General features: G+C 37.1%; 1 protein-coding gene across 2 annotated transcripts; it reads right to left on the bottom strand.

The window, feature by feature from the left end:
• Window positions 1–4,213: 4,213 nt before the first annotated feature.
• LOC308390582 (5-hydroxytryptamine receptor 3A-like) lies at window positions 4,214–14,280 on the bottom strand. 2 transcript variants are annotated; one of them, XM_080872757.1, is made up of 12 exons: window positions 14,172–14,203; window positions 12,599–12,667; window positions 12,278–12,532; window positions 10,460–10,623; window positions 10,132–10,176; window positions 9,887–9,996; window positions 9,057–9,226; window positions 8,771–8,928; window positions 7,034–7,244; window positions 5,467–5,643; window positions 5,274–5,335; window positions 4,214–5,060 (listed from the first exon to the last, which is right to left on the bottom strand). In XM_080872757.1, the coding sequence occupies exons 4-12, from the start codon at window positions 10,535–10,537 to the stop codon at window positions 4,815–4,817; spliced, it is 1,257 nt and encodes a 418-aa protein (XP_080728883.1). In that variant the 5' UTR covers window positions 10,538–10,623; window positions 12,278–12,532; window positions 12,599–12,667; window positions 14,172–14,203; the 3' UTR covers window positions 4,214–4,814. The 2 variants fall into 2 exon arrangements, with proteins under 2 accessions (XP_080728883.1, XP_080728882.1); XM_080872756.1 differs by lacking the exon at window positions 12,278–12,532 and having other exon boundaries at window positions 14,172–14,280.
• Window positions 14,281–15,854: the final 1,574 nt, after the last annotated feature.

Here is a 15,854-nt window from a genome sequence, read left to right as displayed (position 1 = left end):
GCAAAAATTTTCATTTCAACAAATATCCATGTAAGATGATTGTGGCATTTAACAGGCCGGCTCAGAGTGTATTTGTGACTGTCTTGGGTTAGGTTCAGGTAGTTTACAACAGCCTGAGAACTGCAACTTTCATCTGTGTCCATTTGTCTATCTGAAATGAATACACATATAATGCATTAGAGAGTAAATTCCTGCAAGAAAAAGAAAAAACAAATTCCACCTTCCACTCTTCCATGCTAATTAAATTTGCTTTCAAAAAGCACTTCAGTGATCTGGTGGTTATCGAGACTTCAAACTTCATGTTTATCCATGTTAATGCTTATGAGCTAATGGTGTCAATGAACAACAGAACAACACTTCTGTGGGTACGTATAGACTGCTTCAGGAACCTTTTAACAAGCCATGAAAAGCATGGGATCACAAATGTAACCCAGGATCTAGGGGCTTGTGGTCACAAAAAGGCCTGAATTGAGCATGTATATGTAATCAATTCTCTAATGAAATTATTGTAAATGTGAAGATCTGAGCAGACAATTAAATTTAAAAACAGTCTTCATTTAAAAATAAGTTTTCTAAACGCATAAGTTTCAGCAAGTTGTTATTGACTCAACACAGGCATAAACACTCAACCCAGAATTAAAACAATAACCTGGTTCAGTCTCCATGTATACTCACAGTCTACAATATTAGACAGATTGAGAAGAAAGACAAGAAGAAGAAAAAGAAGAAGTTTTGCAGGTTTTGTTTCATACTTCGCATTCGTTCAAAGATCGGAATATCTTCAGGATTCTTTATCTCTGCCAAGTAATTAACTGAAAGAAGAACATATGGGATGTTATTTTCCACATTTTTCAGTATATGGTATTTGGTAAGTGTTGGTTTAATGTATTTATCTGTTAGTATATTTACCTTGGGAGGAGCAGCTATATTTTATGGCATCAAATCCATTTAAAATGCTCACAAGTACATGTGTACCTACTATTTTTTCTTTATTTAGTCAGGAAAATTATCCACAACAAAAACACTGCCTGGCTAAAGAAATGGGAAAGTTTAATGATTACACAATATTTATATAATTAGATTCTTACATGGCATTCCAATTTCTTGTAGCTCAGGACTGGAAGCATTTCCATCTGGCAAAAAAACAAACATATAAACAAACAATACACATCTATTAGATTATTCATATTTCATCATCTGTTAATAACATCTAACTATGTTCTTATCCACTTGTACAATTCATTGTCACTATGGGGCTGGCAGGGTATAGGGCACAGCTTGGAGAGGTTGCGAGCTCATCACAGGGCAAATACAGAGCAAAAAAGTTTTGAAGTGTTTGTTCTGTACCATAATCTTGTCTCTCTAAACTGGAGGCATTTCCACCTGAAAGAAATGAGTTTTTTAATACAAAAATGAAAAGCAAAATTTCCTACTTTGCATATTTTATCATCCAGGAAGGACAGTAAGATGACAATAGTTACAAATATCAACCATATTGTCAGTTTATGCAAGCCACAAAGAAAAGCTGCACTCGTGACTGATCTGGGCTGCCTCTTTTACTGCCAGCCCAGATCAGCTAATTGCTCAGTTTATACCATTTACCCACTTGGCAAATCTTATATATAATATTCTTTTAAAAGTAATAGTTTGTTTGAGCAGGAATTTAGCAACCAAAACTTGGCATGAAGGTTAATCATAGGCCTTTGTGTAAATATTGTCAGTAAATTATTCCAACTGGATACATCACAGAGATGTCTACAAGATGCTTAGAGAAGCAAGCATCTATCCTAGACTAAAATATTTATAATAAGTAAAAACAAACAGTCTTTCTATAAATTTAACACACATGCAGTACACAATAACGTCTCAGCTTACCTTTGAGGAGGAGTAGAAAAAAGAAACCCACAATTCTCATGGCTGTGAGTGTGTTAACCTCTCTATGTTGTCTGCACATGCTGCACTAATCTCACTGTCCTCACTGGAAGAGGGCGGGGCAAATGTAAAGACTTACTGCACATCCATGTCCACATCAATTGTAAGAGCATAATGGCTGCAGCATATTGGCAACCAGTAACACCAATGGTGCTGTTACAAAGTCAGTGAAAAAAAAAACTGCCTGAATGTGAAAGTAAATAAACAGAGCAAAATCAAAGCAAAATCAATATTTATTAGTAGAAATTAATAAAATGTGATAATCATTGTTTTGTACTAGTGCTGTATAAATTCCACTTAAGACGTGTGGACTACATTTCACACTTACATACAATCTCTTCAATGCATGTGGGCAGCCATCCACTTCCTCATCAGCTTTGCTAAAAGCTAGATGTGGTGAAGGACTTTTTTAGAAACTTTGGCTTCATCTTCCAGCAGAGGAAGATTTGAAGGGGGCAAACTCAAAAAGATAAAAAAGCGAATTCATTTCCCTCCACTTGATATTTGTTTATCATTGTTTGCATCTATTCCCAATTACCTTGTTGTAGTTAGAGTGCCCTGCACCAGCGTGGTCTTAAAGGTCATAACTGGAAAACACAAAGTAATAAATTTAAAGGTGGACTTCCACTTTTAACAGTCCAACATAATAGTTAAAGCTTCTCCTCTGTCTGCAATAAAGGTGGATGGAAAAGAAAGAAGGAGAAGTAAAATGCTTGGCTACAATCTCATCTCCATACAACTGGCCAATCACTCTTTACAGTCACTTTGTTTGTTTACTACTATAAATTGATGCATGCTCAGTAATCCTGCTTTCTTGACACTCTTCGGTGTACCCTTTTAAATAGTCTTAATAATTTTTTTCTAGGACTGAAAAGTGTCAGTTACATGATTTACATTACTTATCGTATACTCGGTCTTGGGGCAGCCCTTCAGTTCACCACTGAATGTAACACCACTGTAATAATAATTATTGTCATAGTCCATGTGTGCAAATTCAGCAGTGGCTTTAGCACGGAGAGAAAGACAAAGTACATACTATGGAGAGAGTAGAGATGATTTATTGCAGTGACATATAAAGACATGGAAAGTGAAAAGCAGTGAAAACTAAAAACCAGAATAACTAAAGGTGTTTCAGGGTCACCTAATCCAGACCTAAATACAACTCAGCTCCTCTGGCCACTGCAGGTCTATGAGTTTCCACTGACCCATGTTAAGGATTTGAGAGGAGGATTAGGCACTACCTGCACAGATTGTCTCAGCAGCATTGAACTTTATCGCAGCAAGAACAAGCTGAAAAACTTCCCTTCACCTTGTGTTTTGGAAGAATTCACGGTCACCCTGCCAAGCAAGTGATGCTATACAGGGACTCCAGCAACAACAAAGTCTCTGCAGCAGGCATTGAGGTCAGAACCAGCTAAAAGTGGAAGACATGGGGCAGTCAACCAGGTTGAATTGTGGTTGCAGCACAAGCAAGTTTATGGGAAAAGTGGCATCAGGATGAGCAGGGTTTGGAAGCTTTCCAAGGTCTGGAAGCCTGGAAGATGAATTGGACACAAGCCAGGGGCCTCATCATCACAGGCTGGCTGAGGGTGTCTGATGTCTTGATGACTCTGTCCAAGTTACATCAGAAGATATATGTTATGTAACCAGAAATAGTCTGGTTGAAAACCGAAAGTTTTATCCTTTTGATAACAATGGAGAGTGTGTCATTTCTGGATTTAACCTTAACCTAACCGAGTAAACAGAAATAGAGGGAAATATGATCTCTCTTTTCTAGTCCATGTTAGTACACTTGCTACAGCAAGAAAAAGAAACTGATTGAAAATCCAAGGCTTTTCAGGGAGTTTCTAGAATATTCAAATAATACAGAATTATGACAGTGTGGTCTAGAAGTGATTCACGGATGAACTAGGTTGAACTAGTATCATTCTGAGATTGAATGTTTCTAATTTTATTGATATGGCAGAGATGAAAGAAAACAGTTAGTTAGAAAGCAAAACTTTAAAGGATGTCCTGGGCAAAAATGACTCCAGGTTTTCTCACAGTGTAACTTTGAAGCCAAGGCAATCTCATCCACAAGAAGTACTGTATATGGCTAAATTCTCATTTTCAATATTTGGCTAAATCATTTTTCCAATCATATAATTAACCTTAACCCAGCAAGAAAAGCCATTATCACATAAAAATATGCATACACATACACAAACTAACAGCCCATCAAATGATTTCCAGACTTACAGCAACAGATGTCACTTTACTAAAATTCTCATCAAAATAAATACACATTTTAAATGAATTCAAAGAAAATGAAAGTACAATATAGAGGAGTACCAGTCAAAATTCCAATGACCAAAATAATCATTGAGGTCAGACTGGGTTCGACCCAATGTGTACATATCAGCTTTCGGTACAACATGTTAAAAAAAAAACAACAACTTACAGTTTAAAAATAAATATTTTAAAATAATATATCATATTAATCTAGTTGGTACATTTTAACTTTAACTGTAAAAAGCAATTAATAAATATAACAAAGTTGCGACCAGTTTGAACTTTAGAAGCTTAAACAGACTTGTTTTGTAATAATGCTTTAAAAGTCAGTATTTTCTACAGTGGGTCATTTTAAATTTGATGATGCATAATAGATAACTAAACATAACTACATTATCAGTGTGGATCAGACTCCACGTTTACATCTTTGGATTACTTTGTAACATGCCAGTATGAACTCTCACCAGCCTACATTGCATCAATGACTGTTCTGTCTTCTTTGGTTTGAATACATGGAAACTACAGGTGTGAAAACAGACGGTGCATAATGATTTCAAAATGTTTAACTTTGTTTTTAAACTAGCAATTTATTTATTGAGAGGGTTTTTCTTCTACCCATCATCATCTTCAGAACTGTTCCACATTATAAACATAACCCCTAAAAACAGAGTGACTGCTGAGACATAAAAAATCAAGAAAGCCCTGTTAATGATTTTAACCACTCTGGTCCAATAGCCTGACTTCATTTCTTCCTTCCTGTTACTGCTGAGTCGATTCATTGGTTTCTCAGTTGCCCCTGGTTCATCTGAAACTTTTTCCACAGCAAAGGACACGTCCATCAGTTTACTTCTGCTCCCCTGAAAGCGGTTTTGGAGAAAGATAATTAACATTAGCAGTGCATATTTGCAGATGTTTTTTTCCCACTCCATTTGGAACAAAAGAGATCATTCCAGATATACAAAAATGTTAAGAATAATCTCTTCCATGCAAACACAATGTCTGTTAAGATTTTTTTACACTTAAAAAAATAATAATTTAAAAATCCTTTAAAAGTGTAATATAATCCTCACCTCTTTGATCACCGATTGCATTTCTTCAGCAGGTGCATCACAGACAGATGCACAGTGACTATCTGGAAAAAACATATTAGGCATAAAGATAAAGGCAACACAATTTAAATTTATATAAATAATTAGTTGTACAATGAACCATTATTAATGTGTCTTTGAGTATATAAACCATAACTATACATCCAAAATATACCTGAAATTTCAAGGTTTCTGTGTGGATTGGATTTGTCACCACAGTTCACATCTGTGCTTTGGTCTCTACTAGTCTCGTTATCTTGAGCTGCAGAGTCTTTCTCAATCAGATGCATCACCAAAATTGTCTCCAGGAGGCTGAGCAGCATCAGAGCAAATATCCCAATGCAGTAGACAGCTGAGGAGAGCAGGCTGTGTCATTAATGTGGATATACAGTCATTGTAAAAAGAAAGTACATGGTTTCTTCTAAGGTTTTACATACAGAGGGTAATAAAATGTAATGTGGTTCTTACCAGGTGCTAAAATTAGGTAAATGGTTCAGATGAACAATAATGCATGACATGTTGCACTACGTTGCAAAGTAAGGTAAATACCCTACAATATTACAGAGGACACCCGAACAATCAGATAACCCCGTATGAGCAAGCACTTGGTGACAGTGGGAAGGAAAAATGTATTTTGTAACAGGAGGAAACCAGGGAGGGGCAGTCATCTGCCACGACTGATTGAGGGTAAATACAGACAAGAAGCAATTGCTGCTGCCCATCAGTCTGGGAAAAAACTTTTTAAAGTCCAACTTTCTAAAGTAAGAAATGTTAGTTACAATTGGAAACATTTAAGATAATTGCCAGTGTTGCCAGGAGTGGATGTCCCAATTCATCTCTAGGTCAGACAATGTAGCGCTCAGAGAAACTGCCAAAACACCCAAGAATTACATCTCAGACTCAGTCACAGGCCTCAGTTAGCATGAGTTCATGGGAGTACAGTCAGAAAAAGGCCAAACAAGCTTAGAATGGTTGCCAAGCGAAAGCCTGTTGCATCTAAAGAAACCGCAAGACTTCTGGAACACCGTCCTTGGGCCAGTATAATCATAGTGGAGATACTAAACATAATGCACAGCACTACATTTGGAAAATGAACAAACAGAGCATGTTAGTGTCAACTGTCAAACACAGTTGAGGAATGATGATTCAGGCTTGTTTTGCAGCCACAGGACCAAGGCACCTTGTAGTCCTTGAGTCCACCATGAATTCCTCTGTATACCAAAGTATTATAGAGTCAAATATGAGATTATCTGTTTGACAGTTTGATCTTGTCTGAAACTGAATGATAACAGGACAATGATCCCAAGCATTTCTACAACAGAATGGGTGAAAAAGAATCAGTGCTACAATGTTCCAGTCAAAAACCTCAACCTGATTGAAATGCTGTGGCAAGACCTTAGGAGAACTATGCATAAATTAATGAACTAAAGCAATGATGTAAGTAAATCAGCCAGAATTCCACCAAAATGATGTGAGAGACTGATAAAGTCAGAGAGAAAACGATTACTTTAAGTTCTGGCTGCTAAAGGGGGGACTACAAGCTACTGGCTTAGTTTCCTAGTTGAGCAGATAAATAATGACAGTGAAATATGTCATGTGTTGCTGTTCATCTGGTGTTCTATTAACTTAATTTTACTAACTGGTCAGGACCAGATGATCTTCTGATATGTAAATCCTTATAATTAACTGTGGCATGAATATACAACTGCTGTAACTATGTGCAGTTAAATACATTTCTTTACCTATAAGTGGAACCTTGTTTGAAGAACAGGGCAGAATGTCATTGAGGATAAGCTGCATCACTGTAACAGCCAGCAGGACGGTGACTTTGAAGCTGAGCTTCTCACCCCCAGTATCTGAGATGAGGAATGATGCCAAGTCCAGACACAAGAAGAAGAGGACTGGCAGAATGAAATTCACAATGTACAGGATAGACCTCCTCTTCATGGTAATCTGTGAAATTATGTTCAATTGGTTAATCAGATATATTGGTTATCCTCTTATATTTTTGACTGTAACATGTTTGCCCTGTATAAACTAGCTCTTTGTGGATTAAGGTTTTACCATGACCAGACTAAGAGTAGTGAATGTTAAGATTACCAGAAGGGGAAATTTAACAAAATTGTGCATATTAAACGATATACTATAGTGTCTAAATGTTTAAAATAACTACTGAGAAGCAGGTTTTTTTCAATCTGAACCGAATTATTCAATTACATCAAAAAAGCAGTTTTTCCATATTTATCTAGGGATAATTAATCAGTTATTCATGACAAAGAAACACCTCCATTTGTACTGGATAGTCTATATTTTGTGGACTTGAAAACTACATTCAACCACATCTTAAAGTTTCTTGTGGGGAAGCTGTTGATTTACTTGTTGGTCTTTGTTCTTATCTTCGTTTACGTTAACTAGCTCTGGTGACTGATATAAGAAGATTTTGGGTACGTGTGGGGAAATGAGCTTCATATGAAGGGTTACTAGGCTCAGCCTTACAGACAGACTAACAGACTGACTAACAACTTGCTCCTCAATGGAGCAAGTTGGGGTGATTTGGGAATCCGAACAGGGTGTTTGATTGATGCCTCCTAGGTGAGGTTTGTTGGGTAGAGCCTACTTGGAGGGGTCCAGGCGGAGCCTCATGACATGCTGAAGAGATCTCTCAGCTGTCCTGGGAACATCCTTTAGTGTTTCGCTGATTTCTAGTCTTTAGCTTTTGTTTCTGTGCCTTCCTTGTGTCCTCTGCGTTACTTCTAGTCATCCTTGTTTCTATGTTCGTGTATTTCCTCTTTCCTATTTCCTCATTACCCTCTGTGTGTATACATGGTCTATGTTGTCTTTTGTTCCTCCTCCTCTGTGTATCTCCCTCTGCATTTCCTCTGCATTTTGTCTGCTATTCTTCCCTCCGTGTTTCCACGTTTCAGGTTTTTCTAGTTCTATATTTCAGGTTTTGTGTTTGAAGTTTCATATTTAGCTTTTCCAGTTTAGGTTTTTCTTAGTTTATCTCAGCTCCCCGTGGCCTTTTGTTTTGCAGTGTTTTGTGCAGCCGACAATAAAGACTTGCTTTAAAAAAAAAAATCCACCTCCATCTCTGCTTGTCTGCGCTTTGGTCCACACCTCATTCTCTCCACATGATCTGCCCTCACAAATCGTGATAGATATAAGGTGATTATAATTGTATATTGATGCATACAAAAATAAGGTCAGCAAGTAGGGTTAAGATGTGAACCTGTGGTTTTTGCTACAAGACAAATCTATCAAGAAAATATAGAAGAATGTGTAAATAAACAGAAAAGGATGGTGTAAAATTCTTAAACAGATGAAGAAGAGCCTACATACCAAATGCACTGGTTTTTAGTTGGAACTATGAGATGTATTTGAGCTAATTCTTCTGTGTAAAACAGACCCAGTTGAAGGCCTGTAACATAGGCAAACGGGACAGTTTCCATTGATGTGTCTCTGCTTGAAAAAATACTTACAGTATAAACAACAGAAGTTTGGTTGAAGTTCAAGCGGTTGGTTTTGTTGGTGACTATCATGTTGATGAACAGCCACTCGTACTGTGTGTGCATCACTTCCCGAGACAACCGTGTGATCAAAGTGTTGTTTTCCTGGTAGTGTAACTGTATATCTTCATCTGAAATGAATATAAAAATAACTGTGACCAACTCAAACATGAAGAAATATGTTGTATATAATGTATATTGTACCTATATGATATCTGATGGTGTGAGTTCACCTAAACAAAACATGTTATGGACTCACCAGTGTGCAGGATAGACTTGAACGAAAGGTTGCAGCTCTGAATATCGAAGGGAAATTTGTAAACATGCATTTTGCAGGTGCTTAGCACAACCTGGTCATTTCTGAATTCAACCCAGCCAGCTGAGCTAATGCTGAGATAGGGACTCGGAGTAGCTTTGTCCTTCTCTGTCCTGTAAGAAAGCAAATATGGGACAAATGAGATCACTTGTAGTTTACCATTTTACAGACCATGAAAAACAAGTAACATTGTGGTGTGAGATGCAGTTTACAATGTAAAGCTCCAGGAGGCAAATCTAAAGATGTAATAAAAAACCCAACAAACACAAACTAGATCAATAGAACAATACACAATTTTTTTTCTGGTTGCCAGGGTGTCACTGACTGGTACTTAGATCTGGATAAGGAGTTGTGAGTTAATCACTTTAAACTATAGGCTAAATGAATTGCCGAAAGAGGTGTCAGGGTAACATATACCATTTTGAAAAGTTGTTATTTTTGTCAGTTTGCACGTACAGCATGCAAGTAGGCCAAAGAACAGGCTTAAGCATATCTACATAAGACACAAGCTATTAGTTTGGACCAAATAAATATTTCAAATAATAGTTTTTATACAATCTGGTATTGTCCATATTCTAGATTCAGTATGCACCTTAATGAATAAATGGATAGGCTTTTTTGAGTTTGGAGCAGTAGTGTATTATTTTATGTTTTATACAAGTGAATCAATAATGTTTTAGCTTTGTTGACATTTTTAAAAATAAATGAATGTTCTCTCATTACTGCATGTGGATCTGTCAGTGTGAGTGCATGTGCAAATATATTACACTTACATCTCTTCAATTGTTATGTCTGGTATCCACAAATATCCGGTAGGGACAGTTATGTATTTCAGTCCACAGAACTGATATGGGTCCCACCAAATGTACTCATTTTTCCATTTCTACCCATGAAGATGTACCAGATATATAAGAGGAGAAATACAGAAAGAGGGCAAATAGACACGTTTTCAAATAAATAATTTGAATTTCCACATTTCAGTAAAATATTGTGTATTTTAAAAGAAGAGAATACTGACCAAAGAAACCCAAATGTAAGAAATTAAAGTCTGGTCAATTTCCCTCTGTCAGCAAAGAAGTCACAAGTCAAGCTTAATAAAATACAATATACATACAAATATAAGTTATTGCTTATGAAAATACTTTTCTTTTAATTGTACCGCAGTGGTCCCAAATACAATACAACATGTATGCAAAGCTTTCCGGCTGCCCATTTAACTGTTAAATGGCTGCATGGAAAATACACACACGACATTTATTTTTAATAAATGTCATTTGTCAAATTAATACGTTAATTAAAGAAAAAAAAAGTCATTAAAAAAAAAACTCTAAAGAAGTACAACTTACCATATCTAAGATGGCATAGATTTTCATTTCAAGCACTACTGTCAAAGGGTGAGTGTGGTGTCTAACTGGCCGGCTCATGGTGTACTTATTATTGTCTTTAGTCAAGTTCAGGTGGTTTGCAACAGCCAGGAAAATGCAAAGTTCATCAATTTCTACTTTTTTATCTGAAATGAGATTAGATTTTGTATTAGTGAGGCAATGAGAGGAATGCATAAAAAAAAAAAAAGGAAACTTGAACACACTCAATTATGCTTTTCAATAAGAACTGCAGTGTCCTGGTGATTATCCAGGCTTTAAAATTGATATATGTTCTCTTCAGATCTGCTGAACATACGTCGTATTAAACATGACAACCACAGTAATCTCTGTGGGTAGATATTGACTGCTTCAGAAACCTTTTATCAATCTATTAAAAGCACTGACTCACAAATGAAAGCCGATATCCTGATTCTTGTGGCCACTAAAAGGCTTGGGTTGCAGGATGTGTCTCATCAGTTCTCTAATTACATTATTTGAAATATAAAGATCTATACAGACATTCAGAAAGGGTTCATTAATAATCTATTTCTTATTAATGTTAAAATTAATATCAGGAACTCCATACTATACACAACAAAACCCTGGCATAATAATTAAATTGCGTTGAGGCTGAACAAAAGTCTTGTTTCATGGCCTCACCATATTCCCCCCACAGCTACTGTCAGAGCTGCCCCCCGTCCGCCTGCTATTAGTACCATCTTACAGCTGCAGCTTCTTACAGCTGCTTCAGCAATGGAATTGTGAACATTGGACAATCACAGACGATGTCTCTGTTGGATTGGGATCAAAGTGTTGTGAGTCTTGGAGTCTTGTGACCCTCATAATAAGTTTGGAGTCTCCTGCATCCTTCCCCACCTGATCCAACTGAACACCAGGTGGTGACTGTTTGACAGCTCAGCTTGTCTCTCTAACCAAGTCCAAGAAATGTGGTTGCTGGACTGATGACATTATTACTAAATCAATCAGCAACCTGTGAACTTAGGAACACCCTTATGCTCAAACATGTTTAGTCCATAGACTAAGTTGATCTGATAGGTTAGTCCTAATAGGGTAACCTCATATTCATAGATGGACTAACTATGGTTTAGTTAGTCCATAAGGTAAATATGGACTAGTCCAGTGTTTCCTACACTTTGAGCCATGGCACATATTTCACATTAGAAAAATCACACGGCACCCCACCAAACAAAAATGTTACAAAAAGCATATTGATAATTTTTCCACGTGCACCAGGTATAGTGGAATTGTCTTGGCTTGTCCCCAGTATATCTTTTTTGCTTTCTTCAAACCACTACCCATGCTAGGACCTTCATCTGGGTCGGAATTATCTCCAGGACCCAGGTCAGACTGACTACTTTTTCTTTTCAAATATTTATCTATTGATATTACGCGCTGTCATCTCACTCACAGGATGACTATTATGTAATTTCTACCTTGTCTTTTTCCGTTTTACTGTAAGTTGGCAACCCATTTAATTGGAGCAAGACGTTATACTGCCCTCTAGAGGAAGATAATATAATTGTTCTGCCCGTTACTCATGCCGGTCGCTTAGAGTACCAATCAGGCGAAACCAGATAATCTTCCACAGCAAACCTGATCATTTCTCTTGGCACACCTCTGTACCGCGGCACAGTGGTTGGGAAACATTGGACTAGTCTATGGACCAACTATGGTTAGTCCATAGAGTAAGTTAGTCTTCTTGGTTAGTCCTCTGACTAACTTTGGTTATTCCATAACCCCTGGGGGAAACCCCAACATACTGGCAGCAAACAAACATACCTCTCACCAAGGGCGACTCCACATTGGAAACATAAACTAGACAGCTCCAGATTGCTCCCAGAGCCGAAGTTGTGTACTGAGGTGAGCCTGACTATATCTAGTCACCGTCTCTCAACCTTTTCGTTAGGTCAGGCTCCTTTCTCACAAGAGTGCTGATGTTTCATGTTCCAGGAACTAACAACAAGCAAGTGCCCTGCACTGCCACTGAACACTTATTGCACCTGACCTATATGGTGCCTCCTGCGGGTGATCAGCCTACAAGAGAAAAATATAAATGCACACATCTATAACTTCTGTGAACTCAAAGTTAGTTTTACTTACCTCTGGTCATGGTCTCATTGGGCATCAGTTGAGCATCATCTTGTAGCTCTAAAGTGGAGGTATTTCCACCTGAAAGAAAATAGTACCCCTGTTTTTTTTTTTAACAACTACTGTGTTGCAGTATATATTATTTCATCTTTTAACACTATTTATTTTAAATTTCCACAGATAATCTTCACAAGAGGTATGGGCTATTAAATGTTAAAAAAAAAAATCACCTCAAGATTTACCCTCTTAATGTTCCCGCAGTGTTTTTTGCATGCCTGAGCTGGATCCAGACTGGAATAGCAACATGAGCCTGCCCTCCAGTGGGCATACCAGTTACACGATGAATGGTAGAAATTTGGTGTTATGTGGATCTATTTGTATTCAGCAGTGGTGAGCTGACTTTTGTTTATTTATTTATTTATTTATTTATTTAAAAGTTAGTTAATCTGACCTCTGCTCATAGCTTGGTTCTGAAACAACTCAGCCGTAGAAGAGCTAGACTCTATTCCACTCAGCATTTCCTCTCTCCTATTATCTCCTATTTCTATTATAAAGCTTCTGTACTAATCACTGTTTGACCATAAGGCTGTTGCTAAAGCTCACTTGGCACCCAAAACCGTCAGACAAAGACTGAAGTTTAGTTTTACATTGCACCATCGGATGTGCAGCTGGATGTACTGGAGACTCAAGTAAAGAGAACAGTTCAGCTGTCAGCTAACTGGTGGTAAGTAAAAAATGCTGGATAGGCCCGACATGCCTAAATGTGCAAAGGATATACACAAAAGGGCTCACAAAAAAACAAGAAGGTACAAATGGGGGAAAACATGCAAGAATGTAACAAAATACATACTTTTGGCTAGGTTTCAAACAATATGAGACCTGGCAACATCGATAAATCCTTGCTTGGCTTCCCTGAGTCTCACTTCTGGTTTCCAATTACTGCAAAGATTAACTCTAAATGTTCCTCTGTACCAACCCAAGTGTTCTGTCCAGCCTGCACCGTCCCAGCTCATCTCCAGTCACAGATTCTCCTGTTTTCTTTTTGTGATAATAAAGACTGAAATAACATGTTTTGTGATCTCCTTCTCAGTTTCTGGGTTCTTCAACCATGGCCAGGTTGTTTTTAATTAGTTTTAATTTTTTCCACAATGTTTTTTGTGTTTTATAATTGTTTGAGAAAAGTAGGAAGATTATTTGGACAGTAGGTTTTATATATGAGTTTCATATCAAGCAGATTAAGCAGGAGAGCTTCTATTCAAACTAAATAAATGTTTCTATGGAGAAAAAAAGAAAAGAATAAAACTTTCTTGGTAAAGCTGAGTATCTAAATGTTACCACCTCATCATTATGTTGTCCCGATCCTCCTAATAACCAATTAAAATTGTGTTAAAGAATGAAGCTCACAACACAACAGATTTAGTAAATTGAAGCATTTAATTAACGGTTGTCAGCTGGTAGCTACTAGATGCTAACATAAGCCATTGTCTTACACTGAAAAAGATTTTACTGGTCAAAGCAAAAACAGTGTTTCTTAATTGAATTAAATGATAAGCTGCATGCATTGTACAGAAATAGTGAAACTTACCTTTGAGGATGAGGAGAAAGAAGAGAGATACAATCATCATAGCTGTGAGAGATCAATGAGCCCTGTCATGCTCTATGTGCTGTCTGGAGAGGCTTCCTGTTCTGCTAATGTCACTGCCACATACTGGAAAGGGGGGAGGGCAAATGTAATCACCAACTGTGTGCCTACCACATCCATCCTTAGAGAGTAATCACCATCAACAGTCAAAACAGCAGCAACTGCCAACTTTTGCTGTTACAAAGTCAGTGAACAGTACTGCCTGTAGCAAACACTGAAACATTTTTTTTTACATTTTAAAGATAAAAAATTAAAAAAAAGTGTAACTGAGACCCAGCAGAGCCGTTGTTGTAGCTTCTTTCATGACAAACCACCCATGTCTTGTGAGCCACAGTGTTTTTTAGCCTCCCTGTACTCCAAACAGGTACAGAGGATGGCTTTAACAATCCTTAAATATGGTCCCCATCCTCTAAGGGGTGAATTTCAGCTTCTTTCCACAGGACGGAGGTTTCTTTTTCCAAGCTGCAGGACAAAGCGTTATAAAAACAGCTTTGTCCCTGTTGCTGTCACTGAATTAAATAAGAACTGCTTTTGTTTTTGATTCAAAACGTTTAAATTACTATATATGTTCTACAGTGAGGTTTATATTTTTCTTTTAGGTATGTGTGTTTTTGAAGGGATGCCAAATGCTATCATTTTTCTGTAAAGCAAATTTACCTTGCCTATGGGTATAAATACAGTTACCTTGAAACACACAAACACAAATTGACTGGTTCTTTAGCACGTTTCTACTCATAGAGCTTAATGCACTTTTTTATACAACTTGCCTCATTCATCCTTTCATATAAGCACTTTTTTAAAAATGCTTTTCATATGTAAGTGATTTCTATCTTGTCCAAGGATGTTTGGCATGCAGACTGGAGCAGACAGGGGTCAAACCACCATCTTTCCAACTAGTAGGTGATCTGCTCTACATCCTGAGCCACAGCAACCCCAACATACTCACAATCACACATAAAAAGAACACAGCAAGATTTTTGTGAAGTTTGTACATCCATTTTTCCCCTCTTAGCTGTGCTGAGTAGTTGATCTACATAACAAATGAGCAAATTATGTTTTTCAACATTTGAAACTGACATTTTTTTTCTGCTAAACTGATTGCACACTTGTTGGAAGCTGTTGGAAACCCTTTAATGAAGACTTCTTGACCTGAATTAGAGGTAAAAAAAAATTTTGTTAATTGTCAGTCATTTAGTCATTAAAAGGAAATAGGAATAGGGGTTAAACTCCTGGTCCTGATTTGAAAGTTAATGGACCGAAATGCAACAACCAGGCTTTCTTTTTTTTTTTTTTTTAGCAGCCAGATTAATCTATTTTGGACCAGCTGAAGGGAAGCTGGGAAAAGCTTAACTATATGTTTTTTTTGCAATTGAAGGGACTGGCTTCCTTAGCCTATTGACATTTTTGCCACATTCAAAGTTTAATGAAGTTAAACATCCAATCTTTGATGATAATTAAACATTCACTGAGGTAAGATACCTTTTTTAGTTTGTTAGGTGAAGCATACTAATAAAAAGTTTAAGGAGGTGGCTCAAATGTAAAATATAAATAAAATAAAAAAGAACTGGTCTAGGGTTTGACCCTAGACTAGTCCCATCTGCAAATTCTTCAACTTATATTTGTGAT

Source organism: Rhamphochromis sp. 'chilingali' (genome assembly GCF_963969265.1).
Source record: "Rhamphochromis sp. 'chilingali' genome assembly, chromosome: 22".
Classification (NCBI taxonomy): domain Eukaryota; kingdom Metazoa; phylum Chordata; class Actinopteri; order Cichliformes; family Cichlidae; genus Rhamphochromis; species Rhamphochromis sp. 'chilingali'.
Note: the sequence above shows the minus strand (reverse complement) of the source record. Positions and strands in the feature narration are given on the sequence as shown.